The 22754-nt window shown below is 45.6% G+C and overlaps 1 protein-coding gene across 1 annotated transcript; it reads right to left on the reverse strand.

Annotated features, from left to right (window-relative positions):
- Window positions 1-15379: 15379 nt before the first annotated feature.
- LOC120801681 lies at window positions 15380-22681 on the reverse strand. The gene is made up of 8 exons (XM_040148859.1): window positions 22393-22681; window positions 20799-20912; window positions 20584-20693; window positions 18966-19164; window positions 18665-18747; window positions 17895-18588; window positions 16998-17844; window positions 15380-16868 (listed from the first exon to the last, which is right to left on the reverse strand). Exons 1-8 carry the CDS (start codon window positions 22589-22591, stop codon window positions 15380-15382), a joined length of 3735 nt encoding a protein of 1244 aa, XP_040004793.1. The 5' UTR covers window positions 22592-22681.
- Between the last annotated feature and the right edge of the window lie 73 nt (window positions 22682-22754).

Below are 22754 nucleotides of genomic sequence, written 5' to 3' on the forward strand. Positions count from 1 at the left end.
CTTTGGCCAAAACAGAGTTTCTGCATGAAGTAAATAAAATATGACTCTATTCTTATAATACCCAGCATAGGGTCGGGGTTAATTCTTGACTTTGGAAACAACAGTTGACCAAACAACCTCACATGGAGGCTGGTATAATAATATTCATGCTAAATCCAGCATGTCACAAACTTCAACTTCTTCGTGTCTGTTGATGAACGCCGGCCCCTAAAACCAGCTTACAGACTCATTACTGCCAATGGGTGTGGAGCAATGCCACCTCAGAGCGGTACTACGAGAAGTGTGTATCCAGTGCGGGGTGAGTGTGAGTGTGAGTGTTGGCATATCTCAGACACACTTGCCTACCACCTGACGCATGAACGTGCATTTAAGTGCTCAAGGCTGCAAGTGTGGGTATTGAGGGCATTGGGACAGAAGGGGGAAAAAAGCAGAGCGTGAGCTCACAAAGAAGTTTAGACTGACAAAAGCACCGTTTCGACCCTACCGGGCCTGAATCGGGCGTATGGTCAACATGACCAAGAGCAAAGGATATGTAGTCTAAAATAGTTTAGATAAGTTGTTTATAGGTTTTCCTGTCCAGAGCGCAAACTTCCATGAAGTTATGGGGCCTAAAAAGAGACATAAAAAGGAAGTGATGCAGCTGAGGACGAGATACACTGTCTATTAGAATGAGTCGAGCTCCAAAAATCGCAGGGTCCTACATTTCCCATAATGCAACTCAGTAGCACCTTTCACCATCCATCACCAAACTGCTGAAAGCTCCCTCCAGGGCCAACTTTTATTCAACTGTTTTCACATGCTGAGTAGTTCTCGTAATGACGAGTAAACTGAGCCTCATGTTTTAAATTGACGGATTACCCCTTTAATGGAGCAGCATGCGCTGTTTTTAACAAATGTACAATAATAATCAATCAATAATAAAAGTCTCGGGATTCAGCTTGGGACAAATTCACCGTCACTCACCAACGTACCCTCAAACTCTTCTCTTCATTTCTGTTTTAATCGTTCTCCCGCCACCTATGCTTTACTTTTAGTTCCCACAGTTCCATTTTCAGTTTCCCACCAATAGTCAGGAAGCCTCATAGCCAAACCCGCTAATTCCATTGTCCAGCTCGTACACAACACTTCTTACCAGCACCCCTCGGACTGACATGCCCATACAGACACACACACACACACACTCAAAAAACACATACACACACACACATATATGCACAAAACTTGTCACTCCCCTGTCAACCTAATTTGCTTCTAACGTGGAGAACGGACACGCCTTCCTCTAATGAGAGCAAATCTCTCCTTTTCTCCCTCTGTCTCTCAGTTTCCCTTCCCTTCCTTCATTCTCTCATCTCCTCACCCCCCCCACACACACACACCCCACACCCCCCACACCCCCACGTCCCTCCAACCTTTGCTTCCTGCCTTTTGATATTGTAGCCATCTCACTCATGCCACCAATTAGCGACATAATAGACCAGCAGGCTGCTGCGTACTGACTGCTTGGACCTCAATGATCAACTGCCGCTGAAGGGACACAGGGCAGATGTAAAGACAAGAGAGAGGTGTTATGAAATTGCAGGGCGGACGGGAACAGAGGAAAAGGCAGGGTGTGGTCAAATAGTCCCATAGTGTCCTTTCTCTGTTCCTAACCGAGCTTTTTTTTGAAGTCAGTGGAAAACAATTCAAAGTCAGGGAAAAATCTGAAGGAGAATTCAGGAGTTAAGTGTGGAAGAAAAACAGCTATGCAATGGCCAGACCCTATCGCAGAAGAAACTATGTTGAACCTCTATAACACTATTTGCTTTCGGCATGAGTGTGTCTCACTGCCAAAGTTTGTACAATAGTTACGGTGCAACGTTATCATTCATTTGGGGTCGTGTTTCTGTCCAACTCTCACTCTCTTTTAGCGCTGTTTTTGGTCTCTACCAACTCCTGAGCCAAGTGGGTTTATAGAACTATCACCTTTCCTCTTGTTTATTTCTCTTTATAATAACTAGGTGGCTCTATTTTCCATATAATTAGAAAAAAATACATGTTCCTCTGCCAGTCCAGGCATCCGAGTGGTCTTTTCCTGTTTATCAATTGAACTAAACTGAGTGGAATTCAAACTGGTTTTAAGAGCTTTTTATTTGAATTTCTGAAGTTTCATGGCTTATATCACGTCTGTCTTACTAGTTCAGATAGTGGTCAGTTTAATTGTGTCTTATCATGCATTTTGCTTACCCTATTGGCAGATTTTTTCTTTTTTTTTTTTTTTTTGTTTGATATTAGCCAATTTCCTTGGATTTACACAATATTTATATGCTGGTTTGTAAAAGGGATTTTTTTTCCACATTGTGCAGGTACACCCAAATTGGACTGAGTAAAGAGGATGAAAGGAGCAGTTATGATTGGCCATGACTGTCACAGTCACAGGGATACACCTTCTATTAATGTAGGATGGTGTTTTGCTCGTATCCCACCCCATATCCCGGCGCATCAGATGCCTCTACCAACGAATATACCTAAAGTACACCCTCAGGTGCGCCTGGTATGGCATACTCGCCTGCACTTTTTGCTGTGCGCCTTGAATCACGAGAGTCCAGGCCCCCAGCGTCATGGTCAAGTGTGTCCGGTCTAGTTTTGTGGCTGTGGTCAATTTGGCCCCCGTATGCTTGCAGTTTGGTTCACGTCATCTCTGAGCTGAGGAGGTCTGTGTTATGTAGGTTAATACCCAATGCAGGGAATCTGCTTATTCAGACAAAACACACCTCTGACAGTTTGTCTGGCTGCAGGCCTGTCTCTGTCTGCCTGTCAATCACTGTCTGTCACAAGGACTATTGTCATTGTGTTTGATAAACTGGTGATCAGTGAAATCTCCAGTCTTTTGCATGAGTTTGGTGTTTCTTAGAATTACCATTTTTTTCATATGCTGTCGACTTAAATTTTATATATTTTTTTCTCATAAAAACTGTGCCTACCACTATTTATAATAGTGAGTATAAAATATTTCATGAACTGCCCAAAGGTTTGGATTAAAATGATTTTATATTTTACTCTCACGCACACATACAGTAGTCTCTGTCTCCAACGGTAGCTAGTGTGTCATTAAAGGAGGCCATTGTTACTGATTAATTAATGAGAATTTTTTTTTTTTTTGTTCATGCTAAACTGGGATTAGCATATTCATAAGGGCAGACATCTTTCAGACAGCTTTGAGTGAATCTGGCGGGTCTGTTTTCTCACTGTGTTCTTGTTTGTGCCCATACATAACCCCGTTTGTTGACCGGAGTCCTACCCCATTAACTCCCATGATCCTCCATGTCACAGACGCGGGGATCGAAACGCAAGACAGAGAGAGGGAGAGAGGGAAGCAAGACACATACGGCCCCATTTTCACACTTGAGAGAGCACGCCCCCCGGATTACAGACTAAATTGGTCAGGGTTACAAACTGATTAACATGTTGTGTTACATCTTTATTCTCACACATAATAAACAATGAGCGACTATTAAAATATGTTGCACCCACTGCCCCCCACCTCCGTCCCGACACAACTAATCAAATTAGAATGAATACTGAATAAAAACTGTAATTACATACTGTGGGTCCTGTAAGGAGTGCAGCAACAAGTTTAATGTTTTCACTTACCTAAAAAGAGGCATATTTAGATTGATGTGGGTCTTCAAGTTCACTTTGTGAAGTAAACCCCAGAATATTTGTGTCTAATCTTACTACTACTTACTTTAAGCTTTATGAAACGACTCCTTATCACATGTTTCATTTGTCATTATTCTTGATAATGTATCAATAGTAACAATCAATAAATGACAATATTAACATTAGATATTAATTATGATTATTACTTGATCGACCTATCAGCAGTTTTAGATGGTTTTAATACAAGGCAAATACTATGATGACCTTGCGAATTTATAGGAATGGACCTGCACAGAAAAAAAATCACTGCTGCCTTGAAGTTCAGTAATGTCTGTTGTGTGCATCCAGTATGCTTCTTACTAGTTTACTTCCAAATTGTCGCCTCCTTTGAGGGGAAATACGTAATAACGTAATAAATGAATCCGAACCTCTCCTTTAACTTTTATCTATCACAAAGAAAGACTGAAAAAGTGCTACCGCTTAATGAAATGAATTAGCATGCACTTTAAACAGTGGGTAAAATCAACCTCTGTTTCAGTTGGCAAGATTGGATTTAAAGGATCAGTGTGACGACGTATCTTGATTTGTCGACATACATTAGAGTCATCAAGCTCAAGCTCAACGTCAACCAGTAGGACGGACCCAAAAGTACTGTAGCCCCGCAATGAAAAAAGACAGGACAAAGACTTCTTTAAACTAATTGCTTTAGTTGGATTCAAAGCAGATTTGTGAAAGAAAAAAAAAAACGTACATTTTTCTTTTAACATGCTCCCCTGAGGCATTGAGAATATGTAATAATATACAGTACTTTGCGTCTTTGTGTACTTTGGCTGTTTTTTTTTTTTAATAATTAGAGCATTAGTATGTTGTTGTCCAGTTAATGATGCAGAGAACGTGGCCACTGGCAGCCTGATGGGACAGTTAAAGGCCAAGTTTGAGTGACTTATTTTTTCTCTGTCCCATCTCCTCCCCGTCGCTCGTCCCTTCTGATCATTGAGCCTGGCATCTCTGCCTTATTAGTAACGTCCATCTAACTTTCTCTGACCTGTTATTTCAATACACACTTTTCTGCTTATATGCACTCATGTCAGGGTGCGCTCAGACACATTCATACTTGTGTACACGGGGGACTCGCACAGGGAAACACACACACACACACACACTCACACACACACACACACACACACACACACTTGTACACACGCAGACTGACACACTCCCCTACTCACCAGCAATTTGTTGCCTGTGACATCACATTGTGTGTTAAAGCCGTACTGGCACCAGGCTGCAGCTTCGTTAACTTTCCTCTTTAATGAGCAGTTTAATTGAGCTGTCTAGCAGGCCACCTGTCGGCCCGCACCCTCATTACCATACTAATGGACTGGGATTGTTGCTGCTCTGACAGCTCGGGCTTCACTGCCCTAACAGACGCTGAGGAGAGGGAGAGGAGAGAGAGGGAGAGAGGGTGAGGCCAAGTAGGAAAAAGGGGACCGAAGGCCACACTGGAAGAGAGGGATTTCCAGAGAATAGGAGAGGAGAAAGAGTAAAGGGTAAAAAGAGGAGAACAGACTGTGGTTTTGATCATTCTAAAGGATAAAGCCGGCAATATTCTATTTTATTTTCCTTACTTTAAACAAGTGCCGTAAAAATTCCAAAATCAACGATTAACTGATTCTACAAATCAGTATTGTGTGTTTGTCCAAAGCCTGGTATGTGTTATTCCGATATGCCACTGAGCTCCGTGGTTGGTAATCCAAAAATGATTAGAAACCCATCAGTGAGCCACACTGTTAAACTGGGTGACATATTCCTTCATAACCCTGAACACGCCAACTGTAGTTTATTAGTCCCACATACACTGACCTGACCCGCAGTCAATACTAACTAAGGCACCACATCTGTACCAACCCATGGTTCAAAGTAGTCCCCAACAGACACAAAGAAACTGGACGGGTACAGTACAGGTATACCATTACTATATCTGTAAACTGCTTCTGAAGATTTGCATATCCGGTCGGAGCCAGATAGGGGTAGGAGAAGTCAGAAAATAACGTGAGACAAGGAGCAGGGACACAGCAGCTTTAGAGACACAATAAATGTAAATAAACACAGTGAGAACGCCGTGAACTCTCTCTATATTAAACCGGACCGCAGTCTTTCACTAACATTAACCGAGTGCTGTGAGTGCCTACACGTAACCAAAAAAAGTTGAATTATGCTGTACTCACTACAAGTGGAAAACAAGTATGTGTGAACATTTTACTGATTCGTTCAGTATCAACATATTTGTGACTTTAAAATTAACAACATGTCCTTATCATGTTGACAGAAAATGTAATCCGGTCTCAATCACGTTTCGCACAAATTGCACTTGCTGGTGCAAATTAGTTGTTTATAAACATAATTTCTAAGGCTACAGCTGTTATTTCAGTTTGTCAAAAGGCTGAGTGCGCATTACTTGAAAAATTCACAAATTCCACCACGCAGACTGATGAGAATCCCGACACTCGTTAATTCACTACTCCAACAGCCCTTTGTGTTCGGCCTGGGATCTAAATAGGGATGACTCCTCACTGAGGATTACCTGCAAAAAAATACTCTTCACCACAAAAGTCCTAACTTAATCAATACTGAGTAAAGAGAGTGAAACCCAGAGGACAAAACTTCTTTTCTGTGTGGGATGTGTGTTGCTCAGTGTGTTGATGTGCGCTAATGTGACAGGGGAAAGCTGGCGTGAGGTGATCTCAGCACAATGAAGGAAAAGGCACCACACTGGGCCCGCTACTTTGCTCTTTTCCAGGCTCATGTGGTAGAGACAACAAGCTGAGTGAAAGTCAGCTCAAAACAGGAGCTGTGTCAGGTCTCCAGCGAAACGAAGGACTAATTCAAGTCAAGATGAGTTTTTCATGTGTCCTCGGGAACCCTGCAGGGACGGCTGAGTAACATCCACAGTTTTGGGTCAGTCATGCTAATAAAGGAAGCATCAAATGTATATCTCTAATACTGGAAAGATAAGCTCATGGTGTTATTGGTGTTGAGTTTACCAACCAGTGTCTGACATTTCATTTGTTCCTGAATCTAATTATCCAGCTTAATTTGTTTTGATTTAGGGACTCAGGGGACCCACTTCCAGTCAGCGTGACGGCATAAAAAAGATGAAGGCGACAGAAAAGACGTAGAAACTGAATGAAAAAAGGAGGCCGAATAGGGTGATTACAAGTGAAAGGTGGCTGTGGGGATGATGGACAGACTGAGAAGGAGAGAGGTGGGGGTATGGTCGTGGTAGCGAAGCAATATGCATTCAAGGACCCAGTGAATAAACCCCAACTCCACACAGCCACATGCTAATGACGGCCACTATTTAATGTGTCAAATTCACAATTCCCTTCGTTCTTCCCTCTTTCTTTCTCTCTCCTCCGTAAGGCTAATTGCTCCGTCCCCTCCTTTTTGACAGAGAGGCTGCGGGTGTGAATTGAAGCCCATATTGTATCGTGCACGCCCAAACCCGCGACTCCCGAAAAGCTGGAGCACACGCACGTGGAAACCCGCACAGGCGCTAAACAATCACGAGACCACCTTCGACATGTCTCTGGCCACGTCCACATTAATGGGCATAAACTTGAAAATAATTGTCAAAATGTGGTTCTGTCCACATCTGGCATTTTCAGGTCACTTTCCAGGAGCTTACCGGCCACATTCAAATGCCAAAAACTACAAGAAAATAATTATATCTCCTCCTGTTTGGATTAACATACAACAAACGTTGTGCAAAGAAGTGGGGTTTATTCTATAGATTGTTTTGATTTGCATGAATCAAAATGAGATGCTAATGAGATACTGGTCTCAGCACGTTAAACCTCTGTATTGTTCACACAATACGGCTGCTCCCATCGATATATTTATTCCGTTTTTATTGTCAGACAACTGCATAAGTATGAAGTAGTGGACTGATTGGGGCTCAGAAATGCATGTTGGCCCCAAGTAATTCCTCGGCTGCTGTGTTGAGACCGTCCATAAAGTCGCTATTTTAATTAATTAATCGCATAAAGCCCTTTTCCACCGCAGGAACTTAAAAACATGCAGACAGCGTCGCAGGTTCGGCTTTTGTTTCCACCGCTATTTTTCTGTTGAATCGTTAATGACCGTAATGAGCGCGATGGATGCTTCTCCCCACTTCCCACAGTGAATCCAGCGATATGTTTTTGCATCAGTTTCATCACTTAACATTATTAGACGGCAAAATTTGACACTCACAAGCACTGGATGACAGGACGTTAATTCCTGTTTGCTCAAATAATGTTTGTAAAAATGTGTTGCTGGATATTCGTTTATTCACCCGTGCAGTTGGCATAAAAGGCGACTCAGGTGCTTATACGGACATGAGACCGACACGTTCAGTTGCCGCCAGATTAATGTAAAGGGGTGCACGTCTCAAAGGGGCTAAGGATGACTGCTACTGCTAACAAACAAAGAGACCACCATTTTATTACTCCCTCTGTATGGAGCAGGAAAAGAGAACTCTTGCTTGACAAGCCTGGATGCCCAGGCCCTCATTAGTGTTTGGGGAGAAGAAGCCATTCGGAGGGAGCTGGAACCGAAAGTTGGAAATGCTGGACCAGAAGATTTTTCTCAACGTCAGGCGGGAGTTGGGATAACAAATGCAGCCAATCAGTGCCAGGAAACTACTACAAAAGATTTAACAATTAGAGAAAAATAATTCAATGATTCAATGGTGATGCTCACCGCGCCATTTTGGGTCATCGGTATTTGCTGGCCTTTTGCTGGCCTCGGCACGCACATAAATGTACGTATGTGTTTATGTAGGTACGTACCTAAACTTGTTTACCTCGCTCACTTACCAAACAGCGCATAAAAATGACACAGTTGTTCCTGCTGCTGCCTTTGTGATGCCATAGTTTGTCAAATACAGTGGAAAGCTAGCACCAAAGGCGTAATGAGAGCTTTAAATCTTCAGGTTATGGAAAGCGCAGGTTGCAGGATGTTAAGTCCCCGAGGTGGAAAAGGGCTAATAGTCATAAGGCGCCATAATCGTGCCAGTAATGACACCTGTAATGTGTTTCTGTTACATCTGACATACAACATTAGCAAGAACAGGAGGGATGAGGTGTAGAGCAAGCAGTTAAGAAGCTTTTAATGAATGAAACCAACTTGTGTTTTGACATTAACAGTCTTTCTTCATCAGAATAAAATATGAGTAATCACACAGAAGGCTGTTTTTTGTTTTTACTGTTGGTGAATGGTCTGTGAAGGCTGACCGCGTCAAGGCGGCGTTTTAAAGAGACTCCCCAGTCCACACTTCAACACTAAGTTTTGAAATGTATCCACATTAGTGTGGACATGGACTTGGGCCAAGGGTGGGCAGATGACAACAGCGCAGACTGTTTTACGTGTTATTGTCCTGCTGCTTCCCTTTTATCTCACATAGAAGACCCCCCACGACCAGTGAGGGAAGAGGCAGCAGCCCCTTGCTGAGTTTAACAAGGTGTCCAAAGTGTGTGTGTGTCTGTGTGTGTGTGTGTGTGTGTGTGTGTGTGTGTGTGTGTGTGTGTGTGTGTGTGTGTGTGTGTGTGTGTGTGTGTGTGTGTGTGTGTGTGTGTGTGTGTGTGTGTGCGTGCATGCGTGTGTGTTTCAGGGGTGAGTAGGATCAGAGGAAGGGTCACTGCTAGGGTATACTCAGGAAGAAGCCACACTTTCTCGGCTTCACATTAAGGCAGAACAGTTTGAGCTCCACCGACCACCTGCCTCCTGATCGGTGGGCACAACCAACCACACAAAACACAAGAGGCTTGAATGGGCTGCAATTTGTGGGACGGAGCATTTGTAATGACCCTGTTAAAAATTTGTAGGAACTTGTGTTAACGTGTGTTTGTGTGTGTGTGTGTGTTCCTGTACTTCCATCATTCTGAGGACCAATTGGGGCTTTAAAAAGGAGAGTGAGGAAATTTTGGAGAAGGACGAGTTTTCTGGTGAGTGAAGACATCTGACAAGTTAGCACAATTTTTAGAAATAATAAGGACACAAAAGTGGGGAAATTTTTGTAAGTGAGAAGTTTTAATCAGGGATTTACATTTCGGAGAGCAAATTTGTGTGTGTGCACTCTTGTACATGTGAGGGATAAATTAATGTTCAGGTTGAGAGTAAGGACATTTTTAGATAGTGTGGACATTTTAGAAAGTGAGGACATTTTTAGAAAGTGAGGTCAGTTTCTGAAAGTGAGGACATTGTGCAAAAATGTGAAGAGCGATGAGATTGATGGAAAGTCAGTACTTTTTGTTTGGTTCTCACTTCTTCAAAGGGCTGTTTAAGATGTTCATTGAGGAAGGAAAAAATGAAATTACGGGGCACTTTAACTTTATTAAAAGCAGCATTCTGGAGGAGTAGAAGGAGCAGAAGGCTGAAGACCTCACTGCAGCTTCCTGGACTGTTCGGAGCGACCTGCTACAGAGTTCTGGATCAGTTAAACCCGGGCCAGCAACCTCCATGCTTGCTTCCGTTTTATCTACCACCTGAACTTGTGTTTCTGCCACAGCAAATGGTGTTAATGTCATAATGAGGCCTGAATGGTGGGTGGATGTGCAGGGAGGAAATGTTTTGGAATCCAGCCATGCAGTACACTGTGCCAACAATGTTTTCACTTCGTGTAGAAAGGCTGGGGACAAATGGTGGGATTGAATCACCGCAGCGTGTTTGCAGGTTAAAATGGTTTCTGCCATTTCAAAAGAGGGAAGGGACCGAGTCTAATTCATTCCAATACTGTAACCAAGTATCTTATTTGCAGTTGTAATATTGCGAGTATTTTTTAAGTCAGTAATTCTACTTCAGTTTATACGTACTGAAAAATGATTTTTTTTTAAAATAAGAAACCCCTAATTCTACACCTCTCCTAAACCTCTCGTAAGTTTTTCCCTGCGGTTTTCTTTCCATGGGTGTTCTGAGTCAGGCCATAACCGAGGGAGAGACGGAAGGAGTTCGACGTGAAGTTAGATGCCAAAAAGCTTCTTGCTAAAGCAAAGCAGTCCATGGATTAGATTTGCGGTGTTCAAAGGAATGTGCCGGTCACAGAGACGGATGACCGAATAAAATACATGATGTTCCACTGTCGGGTTCAACAAATGACGTTCTCCTGGACACAGACTTACATGATGACCCTCGGGCAGCTGTCGGAGTTTGAACATTTTCCCAGCGACCACTGAATTGTAGAGGTACCAAGCAAAAACTCACACCAATAAAATTTAATAAACCGTACCCTAGTTTTTTTTTTTTTTTAATAGCATAGTAAACAAAAAAGTTTTTTTTTTTCCCTGTGGAGAAAAGTAAACTCTCTCGTCTGGACCACTTGTGAATTTCATTCATACCTATGAGAAAATGGTTGGATAATGTTCTTATTAATCACTTGAAGGTGCCACTTAAGAACCAGTCTGTTCGTAGTTGTCGTTCTTGCACGAGGCCCATGTAGGGCAGCACTGTGGTACCCTCTACTGACAAGCTGTCACTGGTGCAGGCAAGTGTGTGGTCCTCAGGATACGCGTCTGCTCCCCCTCTTGCGTGGGTGCATGTGAAACCGGCATGTACCTCATCTTCCCTGCATGCCTTTCCCTTTCTCCAGTGTGCTCTTGACTTGACGCTGCCTCCAGGGACTAATCCTCTGATCAGAATGCCAGGAGAGCCCAGAGGGGCCTGGCTGGACCGGTGGAGGAGAGGGGCACCGAGGTGATGCCTGGCTCCAGCGACTTTCTCAGATTGTCTAAGCCACTTGTACAGATGCAGTGTGGCCTCGGCTCATTGTTTACCAGGGGGTTGAGGTATAAGTGCCCCCCCCCCAGTCCATCTGCCCCCCATCAATCCTCCTGCCGTGACCCCCTCCTCCTGAGAGCATGGAAGAGAAACAATGGCTAAGGGTGACAAAACCATACATTTAGAAAAAGAAAAAAATTATTTAATTATGTTTTATGTCTACACAATGGACTGATCCTTCAAAAGACATAATGTAATTGTAAAGGGGGGAGGGGGATAACTTGATAAGACTTTCCCTGGTCCGACGTGTCAGGTTCAAGTTACTTACCAGACAAAGGCCGGGGTGAATAGAGTGACTTGAGAGACCAGAGGATTGAGGGGAGTTGCTTGGCACACAAACAATTAGCACTCATCCCTGCATAGCTTGCTGTGGCCCCAAATCCCCACATTTGTCCAGACAAATTGACTGGACCCCAGGTCTTGTTTGTCTAGCTCTGCCGGCCTGCTGGAGAGGGCTTGAGGGCAGTGGGGAATGCCCCCTTCAAAGAGCACGACTCATGGGAAAAGAACAAATAATGTGTTCTGGTCAGAAAATGGGCCTCCCAACACTTTTTTAAGACACACTGGTGAAATACAGTGTATGAATTCATTCTGTGCTTGATCGGGCATCTAACGACTGGTTACACTATGGCTCGGCTGGCAACATTTACATGAGCAACGTTTTACGTTCCGTTTTCAAACGCACCAAAACAGACGGAAAAAAAAAAAGCGATAAACATCAAAACAACTCTTAAAAACTGCTCCGTACGCAGTAATGCTGCAGCTGATGACATTACAACTGAGGGTTGCTGGTTGTCATAGTAACAACACGCTCTCCGGCTTGGGAGTTTTTTCAGGGGCTCAGCAGAGCGAGCCACGGAGAGATATGGCTCGGTAAACAGCGCTCAATGAAATGCTGATGCATCTCAGCCTTCAACACAGTCTAAGGTGACTGGACTGAATCTGAGCCGACCGACACAACCAAAGCCAGACTCCTTGGCTGCTTGGCTATTTTGGCTGCTCGTGGAAGATGGGGTGTGCAGTCGCCGTGGTATTGCACCTTCCCATCATCATAAACGTGTGAAGCATCTGTGTGCATATATACGTGTTATGTTGGGGATTTGGTGGCTCGCAGATCCAATGACAGAACATTTCTTTTGAAGGGGTGCCATGGCCTAACAACATTTGAGAACCATTTGTCTAATGCAGGTTAGACAGTTTCACAAAAATAAAGACGGGCTTATTTTAATTCTTAAAACTGTAGCTACCCAACCCCCAAAATGAGCTCAATGCCACTTCGTCACACTCTTTCCTGAATTTTCAAAGTAAAATGCCCTTGTAACAGTCGAATTCTTCCAGAAGACAAACGTTTTAACCTGGTTCGATAAGTTCACTGTCACGGGTGAATTTAATTCATTTTATTCTGCTTAAGACAAAACATCTTTTGGTATTCAAACTACTTTGTTTTAATATATTATCTACTGTGATTAAGTAAATGGCAATTTGGTAACTTTTTAATTCATAGGATTTTAATCACTCAGTGGTGACAAGCAAAAAAACCAAGGGAAATTAGTCAACTGGAAACTGTGGCACTGCACTTACTCTGTGATGATAAGAAAAAGCTAATAACCAAGTACTTTATGTTCAATGCAAAGTTCTATTATTGGACCAACTGGTAACTACAATAGGAAATAAAATTAAAAAGGGCTTAATAGTGTCCATTCTAAAGATTCTATCATGTTCTGATTTCTTTTTATGCTGTAGATTGTTTATTTCCTTTTTGTCTCCTACTTAGAAATAATATACATGAGACGGGGTCAGACAGATCTTAAGAGGATTAACATGACGCTGATGAACTGGAGCTTGGGGTCTTCTTTGCCTTTTCCGTGAAAAAGGGGGCAGGACTTAATACATCAGTAGGCTACGGTGAGATATTTGTTACTTTTCTTTGAGAAGAGGATGCAGAGGTACTGTGCAGTTGGAGTACAAAAATGTCAACGGGGGGGATGCATTTTTCCCACACCTTTCTTATGCATTTTTAAATACTTTAATACTCTAATATTTACTAGTATTACTTTAATACTCAAATATATTAAATACTTAGAACTAGTACATCAAAATTAAACAACTCTTCACATAACACATTTTTGGCTATTTTGCCTTCATTAGAGTTGTTTAAGGTTTCAAGGTTGTTCCCAGTTTCGTTAAATCTATCATTTAGCCATGTGACTTCACAGAAGAAAATTTTAATTGCAATACATTTTTCCCCAAATATTCAATATTAGATTTTAACCAAAAATGCGTACTTTGCAAATAAAGAGCATATTATGGAATCTGGATTTTATAAAACAGCTGATTAAACTTAACATGAAAATTTTGAGAGTTAATATTTGAGTTGTTCTACAGTCATGAGATATAATTCCAGCATGTGCCTATAACCACTTGTCACTTTCGGTTAAGTGTCATCCCTTTAAAAACAGGTGCATTCGCTTTATGTTCTTCAATGGCTACATTCAAATGTTACCTTTCATTGCTTATATTAAACTGCCATCTAGTGCTCACTTACTCTGTATGTATCTGGTGAGCCTTAGATCCTCTGGCAGGCCCCCTAAAGCGTCAGCGCAAAAAGGTCACAATCACCTTTAGTCCGCAGTGCGATCTTTGGAACAGCCAAGAGATCCCTGCCAAGGATCTCAGGTTGCAATCCAGCTCATAGGAAAAAGCTAATAATTTTAGTAATTCAGAAATATAGCTAGAGGCCAAGCCCTGGACCTCCCCAAGTCAAGTTTACTCTAAAAACACACAGGTAACCATTGTCGAGATAATAAAACCCCAAATCCATCCACCTAGCTACACTGCTCATGATTTATATATCTGTAGTGGTTACTGATAAGCAATTTCATTCTTAAAACATTTTATAAAGGTGGGCTGAACGTGGTTACTACTTACTTCCTAAATCTACAGGTATCTGAGGGCCAAGCTCTGTAAAACTGCAACTTCAACCGAAGACCTAGTGGTTTACCACCAGTGTTGTATTCCAGGATATGCAATTTGGAGAAACCCTGACAGAACTTGGCCAAGTTTAGGTTCATTATTACAAGTATACTGTGGTTCAGGTCAGGTTTATGCTCAAAATGTAAACTATGATTGAACATAAAACGTTGTGGTCGAGCACTGATGGTTTTAGTAGAGGCTGTGCTTGTTGCCGTCATTGAGCCAGTCCTAGTGCTGTAGGCGCTAGTGGTTGTAATTGAGTCCAATGAATAATTTTAAAATGGTACGTGGGTAAGCGGTAAACTGCCCAAGGTTTTAAAAAAACATTTAGGTCACCATAAACCGAAAAATCATGTACATTTCATAGAAAACAGGCATTTATGTTGATTTAAAAAAAAAAAAAAAAAACTAGTTAACTAGTTAAGTTAACTTGTAAATGTAAATGAAGCCTTGAAGCTTTAAACAATTCCTACCGGTGGCCAAAATTTTGATTACTTATAAATCCTCTGTCTGTACAAAGTGATGAAACAAACTGTTACTACACCCTCTGATGCATTATTAGGACAATCCTGTATTCCAGGAAGTAGTATTGTATATCAGAATGGTGACAAATCATTCTACCGCATGATAACGACCCCGAACATTAGAGGAAAATAACTATATGGTGGCCTCAGATGGAAGACCAGCACAGTCTCCAGCCTTAAACACCATGGAGCTGGTTGGGATGAACTGGACAGAAGGTGAAAGCAAAGCGAGCTGCAAATGCAACACATTCTGCAGTGGTGGGACGAACTCTCTGAACAATGTTTCGTGTCCATTGTAGAAAGAAGCTGGAGGAGTCAAATTTAGTTCAACAAGATTCAATGGAGTCCTTTTTTCAAAAATCTCCAATTGTTTATTTCTTCTGTGCTTTAATTTCAGAAACATTTAAAATTTACATAATTTAATTTCTCTAACAGTTGGAAAAATTGATGTATTCTAAAACTTTCCGGTCGTCGTCGAGCTGGGGCTGCCGGTGGTGGTAGACGAGGCGGCCCCACCGGTCGTCGTCGAGCTGGGGCTGCCGGTGGTGGTGGACGAGGCGGCCCCGCCGGTCGTCGTCGAGCTGGGGCTGCCGGTGGTGGTGGAGGCGGCGGCCCCGCCGGTCGTCGTCGAGCTGGGGCTGCCGGTCGTGGTGGACGAGGCGGCCCCACTGGTCGTCGAGGCAGCAGTCATCGTGGTGGTGGTGGACGAGGCGGCCCCGCCGGTCGTCGAGGCAGCAGTCATCGTGGTGGTGGTGGACGAGGCGGCCCCGCCGGTCGTCGTTGAGCTGGGGCTGCCGGTGGTGGTGGAGGCGGCGGCCCCGCCGGTCGTCGTCGAGCTGGGGCTGCCGGTGGTGGTGGAGGCGGCGGCCCCGCCGGTCGTCGTTGAGCTGGGGCTGCCGGTGGTGGTGGAGGCGGCGGCCCCGCCGGTCGTCGTTGAGCTGGGGCTGCCGGTGGTGGTGGAGGCGGCGGCCCCGCCGGTCGTCGTTGAGCTGGGGCTGCCGGTGGTGGTGGAGGCGGCGGCCCCGCCGGTCGTCGTTGAGCTGGGGCTGCCGGTGGTGGTGGAGGCGGCGGCCCCGCCGGTCGTCGTTGAGCTGGGGCTGCCGGTCGTGGTGGAGGCGGCGGCCCCACTGGTCGTCGTCGAGGCAGCAGTCATCGTGGTGGTGGTGGACGAGGCGGCCCCACTGGTCGTCGTCGAGCTGGGGCTGGAGGGTCTGCCGGTGGTGGTGGACGAGGCACCACTGGATGCCGTGGGGCTGGGGCTGGAGGGTCTGCCGGTGGTGGTGGACGAGGCACCACTGGAAGCCGTGGGGCTGGGGCTGGAGGGCCTGCCGGTAGTGGTGGACGAGGCACCACTGGATGCCGTGGGGGTGGAGGGGCTGCCAGTCGGGGTAAAGAGACCGGTTGTCGAGACAGCAGTCATCGTGGTGGTGGTGGACGAGGCGGCCCCACTGGTCGTCGTCGAGGCAGCAGTCATCGTGGTGGTGGTGGACGAGGCGGCCCCTCTGGTCGTCGTCGAGCTGGGGCTGGAGGGTCTGTCGGTGGTGGTGGACGAGGCACCACTGGATGCCGTGGAGCTGGGGCTGGAGGGTCTGCCGGTGGTGGTGGACGAGGCACCACTGGATGCCGTGGGGCTGGGGCTGGAGGGTCTGCCGGTGGTGGCGGACGAGGCACCACTGGAAGCCGTGGGGCTGGGGCTGGAGGGCCTGCCGGTAGTGGTGGACGAGGCACCACTGGATGCCGTGGGGGTGGAGGGGCTGCCAGTCGGGGTAAAGAGACCGGTTGTCGAGACAGCAGTCATCTTGGTGAAGGAAGTACCGCTCGTCGTTGTCAAGCCGGGGCTCGTAGTGGAGGCAGCACCCCTTCTGGTTGTGGTGGTGGGGCTGCCAGTCATGGAGGAGACACGCGTTGTTGAGGCACCACCGGTCGTTGTCGGGCTGGGGCGCGTAGTGGAGGAGGCACCTGTCATGGTGGAAAAGGGGCTGCCAGTCATGTAAAAGAGACGCGTTGTCGTCGAGACAGCAGTCATCGTGGTGGGGGAGGAGGTACCACCGGTCGTTGTCAAGCTGGGGCGCGTAGTGGAGGATGCGCCTGTCGTGGTGGAGGAGGGGCTGCCAGTCGTGGACGAGACACCCGTTGTCGTGGTGGAGGAGGGGCTGCCAGTCGTGGACGAGACACCCGTTGTCGTGGTGGAGGAGGGGCTGCCAGTCGTGGCGCTCGTCGTGGCGCTCGTCGTGGCGCTCGTCGTGGCGGCGCTGCTCGTCGTGGCGGCGGCCGTGGTGCTCGTGGCGCTCGTCGTGGCGGCGGCCGTGGTGCTCGTCGTGGCGGCCCCTGTGGTGCTCGTCGTGGCGCTCGTCGTGGCGGCGGCCGTGGTGCTCGTCGTGCTCGTCGTGGCGGCCCCTGTGGCGGCGCCTGTGGTGCTCGTCGTGGCGCTCGTCGTGGCGGCGCCTGTGGTGCTCGTCGTGGCGCTCGTCGTGGCGGCGGCTGTCGTGGCGGCGCCTGTGGTGCTCGTCGTGGCGCGTCGTGGCGCTAAATAAATGGCGGCGGCTGTCGTGGCGGCGCCTGTGGTGCTCGTCGTGGCGCTTCGTCGTGGCGGCGGCTGTCGTGGCGGCGCCTGGCTTTCGTCGTGGCGGCGGCTGTGGCGGCGCCTGTGGTGCTCGTCGTGGCGCTCGTCGTGGCGGCGCCTGTGGTGCTCGTCGTGGCGCTCGTCGTGGCGGCGGCTGTCGTGGCGGCGCCTGTGGTGCTCGTCGTGGCGGCGGCTGTCGTGGCGGCGCCTGTGGTGCTCGTCGTGGCGGCGGCTGTGCGGCGCCTGTGGTGCTCGTGGCGGCGGCGGCGGCGCTGGGCGGCGCCTGTGGTGCTCGTCGTGGCGGCGGCTGTCGTGGCGGCGCCTGTGGTGCTTTCGTCGTGGCGGCTGGCGGCGCCTGTGGTGCTAATAAATGGCGGCGCCTGTGGTGCTCGTCGTGGCGGCGCCTGTGGTGCTCGTCGTGGCGGCCGTCGCGGCGCTCGACGTGGCGGTGGCGGCGGCTGGGGTGCTCGTCGTGGCAGGCGCAGCCGCAGCAGTAGTAACTGTGGCAGACACAGTTTGGGTTTCTGTTGTTGCTGTGGTTGAAGTAGCAGTGGTAGACAATATCGCGATGGGAAAAGCAGTGAAGGCTGAGGTTGTGGAAGTTGTAGACACTGGAATCTCTGCATCTATTCCAGCATATGGCTCGTCAGGAATTTCTTCATATCCCCACAAACCAAAAATGTCAACATTATCCTCTGTTGTGGCTGTGTCTGTATCTGTTCCTGACCAGGGTGTCGTCTGTGTTGTCTGTGTTTGTGGATCGAATAGTCCAACAGGAACATCTTCAAAGTCCCACAATTCATAAAATCCTTCAATATCAGTTTCTTGTATTGGGGCTGTGGTTGTATCTGCTGCTGAACTGGCTGTAGTCTGTGTCGTCGTCTGTGTTATTTGCGGATCAAATGGTTCAACAGGAACATCTTCAAAGTCCCACAGGTTGAATAAATCCGGTTCCTCGAGAGCTCTCCTAACATGATGCCTCCCAACTTTTTTTCGCAATGTAGGGGAGCAAGCTGCCAGCATCGTGCACAGTCTCCCAGTAGCGTCGACATAAAGAAGTTCATAGCCAGAATCCTGTGAATTTTTTCAATATTAGTTTTCACAGTAAATTTTTACAACAATGGTTTAACATGTTTTGCACTTGACTTACTCCGTCTGGTAACTTTGATATATCCACAAATAATGTACTGGAGGTCTTCGATTGTCTGACTGAGTATCCTTCATTGGTGAAACCTGCCAAAAAAATTAAAATTAATCTTAGATTTACTTTGCAAATTTGTGCACAAATCATAAGTTGAAGTAATGCAATTATTTACTACTACTACTACTACTACTACATTAACTTTATAAGGCAATGTACGACAGCTGTGTCTGATGGCCTGTCTGAGTTGATTAATCACAATCACCACAAGAAAGTGTTTTGTGTGTGCTCCCAACTAGCTGGCCCTTACCAAGCTCTTTCACCTTCATCAGTTTTGTTTCACGAGGCAGCCTCACAGTAACATGTGTCGTTCCACAAGTCACCAGTGGTGATGCTGCCCCTGCTGACATTACCGGAGGGTCACAGACGGCCATGCCCGTCATGTTCTCCTGCAGTAGACGGTCGAAATAATGCAGTTTCAACGGGTTGAAACCAATTTCATCTCCAGCCTGGGGACAGACAAAGTTGTCATAAGTTGTAGGAGGCGTCAAAAGACACTGCATTACCTGCATTTAATTCCAGAGCAAAGATTGTTTTTTTGCAGTCAGTGTACTGGCTAGTTTAAAAAAAAAAAAAAAAAAATTCTTAAAATATCCACCCACGTGCAGGCTCATAGTTTGAATTACTTGAGCGTGACTGGTCAAGAGCAACAGCACCTCCAGTTCCCAAATGAAGTGACTTATCCTGTAATATAAACCCCCTTGTCTCATACGTTCCAGAGTAACTGTTACTTAAGTCACAAGGACAATCTAAGTCGGTCAGACCTAGTAATGTTTCCCCTAACACTTAGAGCACGGCACAATTCTGAATTGAACATTGTCGCATTAACACAAAGGCTACAGCAGCACAGGGTTCAGTACAAACAGGATAGCGAATGCTTCCTATGCACAAAAGAAAAAATATCCACCTTGAAAACACTAAATAAGCCATTTGTTAATTGCTGAGGTTTCTCCTCATGTCACATCAGTCAAATCATTCTGCCACTGGTGGTAGGAGGTTAGGGTTAGGGGTTAGGCAGTCAGATGATCACTTCAGCACTCCCTCGCTATATTCCCAATACATGCCGTGGATGGAAGAATTCCATATCTAATAAAATGATTCCATTTATGAGAAAATTTAGGAGTTTTATTTGTGACACAGGCTCAAAACTGTCATTAATTTAAGTTTGGGATTATTCTAAATCGCCTATTGTCAAAACAACCTATGAAAAGCCCCCAAAAAATGCGTTAGTTCTCTTAATACTATACAAGTCCCCTGCGCACTCTGTTCGTCTCAGCCCCAGGCCTATTGGTTCCTGCTGCATTTGTGAAATACATTTCGGTTTTTGTCGGGGTCCGCTATTTTCAGCAGCAGATTAATACACATGTGGTGCCCTAGTGAGTATCTCTGGCAGCCGGATGGTGAATGTGGGATTTAGTCAAAATAAGACTATACTGTGTGGCCATAGTAATAAAAGGCATAAATGGCTGACTAATGTGTTTTTAATAATTTTTGGACAACAATGGGGCTCTGTGGCACAGAGGAGTAAGATATCGGACTTTGGATGAACACAATATTTGTTAGTAGGATCTAGTCATTGTCTGTCTTTTTATGAGATTTTTTTAACAATAAAGAAAAAATACAGAATATTGGCAGCCTATGCTTAAAACCCTCACTGTTCCCTCACAATAAATTTCCCGAAAATATGCAAGAAAAGGGAAGGCACCTATTAGCACACCGCTGATTGTAGCAGACGCTGGTTCAGTGAAAGGAATGAAAGAAGTCACACCAGTAATTCATGCAAGGTATCATGGGGCTAGGAATAACATGATTAGATGGAGTTTGAGAACAGGCACTCATTAGTTGGGGCAAAAAATTAAACATTTTACCTTTATTGCTGTGTGGCAGCCAGTATACGGAAGCTTCACCAGCAACCACCACCTGTAAATCTGAACCGAACTTTGACACTCGTCTGGCAGCGACAACAAACGCGCCCCATCTGTGGAAAAGATTTGAAGAAACATTAGGCTCCAGACAACAGCTGATATTCCATTTTCTGAAGGTAAAAACATACTGCGGGTGGGGGGAAAAAAATCAAACATACCTTCCAGATGCAGATTTGTGTATCGAATGAGTGAAAAGCGCAGGAAAATTGTCCCATTACTGCAGCGATACTGTGGCCGGTTGAAATCTGACATCTCTGGACTTTTTCCAATACCTTGAATGAGAAAAACCATTTTTTTAAAAAATGTCAATAACTGAGGTTACAGGGAAACTTAGATATTTTGGAAAACATGCTTATCCGCTTTCTTGCGATGAGATGAGGGGATGCTTGTATGATAGCCACGAAACTACTGCCAGAAGGTGGTTAGCTTAGCTGAGCACAAAGACCGAAAAACAGCTAGACTGGCTCCGTCCTAAGGTGACAAAATCTGGCCGCCGGCTCCTCCAAAGCTCACCAATTAAGGAGCTTCTCTCTCTCTCTCCTTTGTTTAATCCATACAAAAATGCAATTGTCAAAACAACAAAATGCCATTTTATAGGCGGTTGTGTGTCAGATTATTTCTCGGCTGTGACACTAGCTGGTGGTGGCGTCATATTTTGTTGTACAGACTTGGCAGTGGTACCAATCTAACTCTTGGGAAGCAAGTCAGCTTCCCAAAGTGAGCTTTCCCTTGAAGTGAGCAGGCGAGCAACCGACCTCGACTCGTTTCTTGTTAAAGTTGGCAGACATGATTTAAATAAGTGGTGGACGTCCCCCTTTGACGAGGAGGGACTCAAGTCATCTGAAAACGGGAGTAGCACGTGTGTCAACACGACCCATGTGCAATGGGTGAGGCAAGTTCGGAGCACATGCAGTTGATTAATGTCCCATTTATGGAACTACCATGCGTCTAATTCCCTCTCTTTTCTGCCAGGTTGAGTTCACGCTTTGTGGGAGCTGGTTCCACTGGCGGTGGTGTTGGTCAACCACCTGTTGAAGGAGACTTTAATTGCCCCGCATGTGCTTAGCATTTGAAAAGGTGTTTTTTTTTTTTATATATATATATATATATATATATATATATATATATATATATATATATATATATATATATATATATATATATATATATATATATAATATTTAAAAAGACTCCCTTATTGAACCATGCCTATTCTATTTGAGTTTATTCAGTGTTTCTGTATTTCACATTAAATGGATTGTGTATGCTGAAATACTGAGTATTGCTCAAAGTGCATTTGATAATTCGGTGTCAAAGGTGACAAGTTTAAAGGTTGTAATGGTTGGAGGGAATAAATATAATATATATGTATAAATAAATAAATAAATAAACGTTCTGTCAATACCTCTTCAGTCCTCAGATTAATATATGATTAATGGGGGACTAAAGGTCGTTTAGCAAAATAAAGTGTATAGCTGTGGTCACAGGTTTTGGGACTGTGTAGGCTGATATGAATACCACATTAGCACGTTTCTAAAGCACAAGAAAGTGTACTTCTTTGTCTCGGGTCTTAGATGGCTCCCATCTTTCCAGCCTTAGCAACTTTACGTATATGGGGTTGGAAAACCAAAGCACATTACTCTGTTGCAGGCCAACTGATGAAAAAAAAAAAAAGATTTGAGTGTCTATTTTTTCGGCCAGAGATATAAAAAGGAAAAAAAAAAAAGGCACAAGGGAGCAGCAGGTTTATACCCTGTAGGAAATTCCAAACCGGCGCTGGGAAGCTTCGGTGGCTCCAGTTTTCTGGATCCGCGTCGAACGTCTGCTCGCTGCCGCCGTAAAGCTCTTCCTGGCCGGTCACACGTCCGTGTGCGTACCGGTGGCTCTCTGCGTTGTTGAGCTGGGCTAGAGTTAAACCGGTCCAAACCCAAGCCATCAGTGCGGACGCCATGGCAGTGCTCCGGTCCGCTCAGCTTCCCCCCTGCCGCCAGACGAGACCACAGACCGGCACTGGGAGACTGGAAGCGCCGCGCAGCTGCGCCATTAAATCAGGTTAATTGGATCCAGACGCTGCGCAGGTGCGTTTTCACGTGGACGCGAAATGCCGGGGGCTA

This window comes from Xiphias gladius, chromosome 16 (genome assembly GCF_016859285.1).
Source record: "Xiphias gladius isolate SHS-SW01 ecotype Sanya breed wild chromosome 16, ASM1685928v1, whole genome shotgun sequence".
Lineage (NCBI taxonomy): Eukaryota > Metazoa > Chordata > Actinopteri > Istiophoriformes > Xiphiidae > Xiphias > Xiphias gladius.

Coding starts and splice junctions, on each gene's coding strand:
- LOC120801681 (XM_040148859.1), bottom strand. CDS start 22,591: ATGGCGTCCGCACTGATGGCTTGGGTTTGGACCGGTTTAACTCTAGCC. Junction 19,165..20,583: donor GCTGCCACACAGCAATAAAG/GTAAAATGTTTA, acceptor GTCTGTCCCCAG/GCTGGAGATGAAATTGGTTT. Junction 18,589..18,664: donor TATCAAAGTTACCAGACGGA/GTAAGTCAAGTG, acceptor AAAAATTCACAG/GATTCTGGCTATGAACTTCT.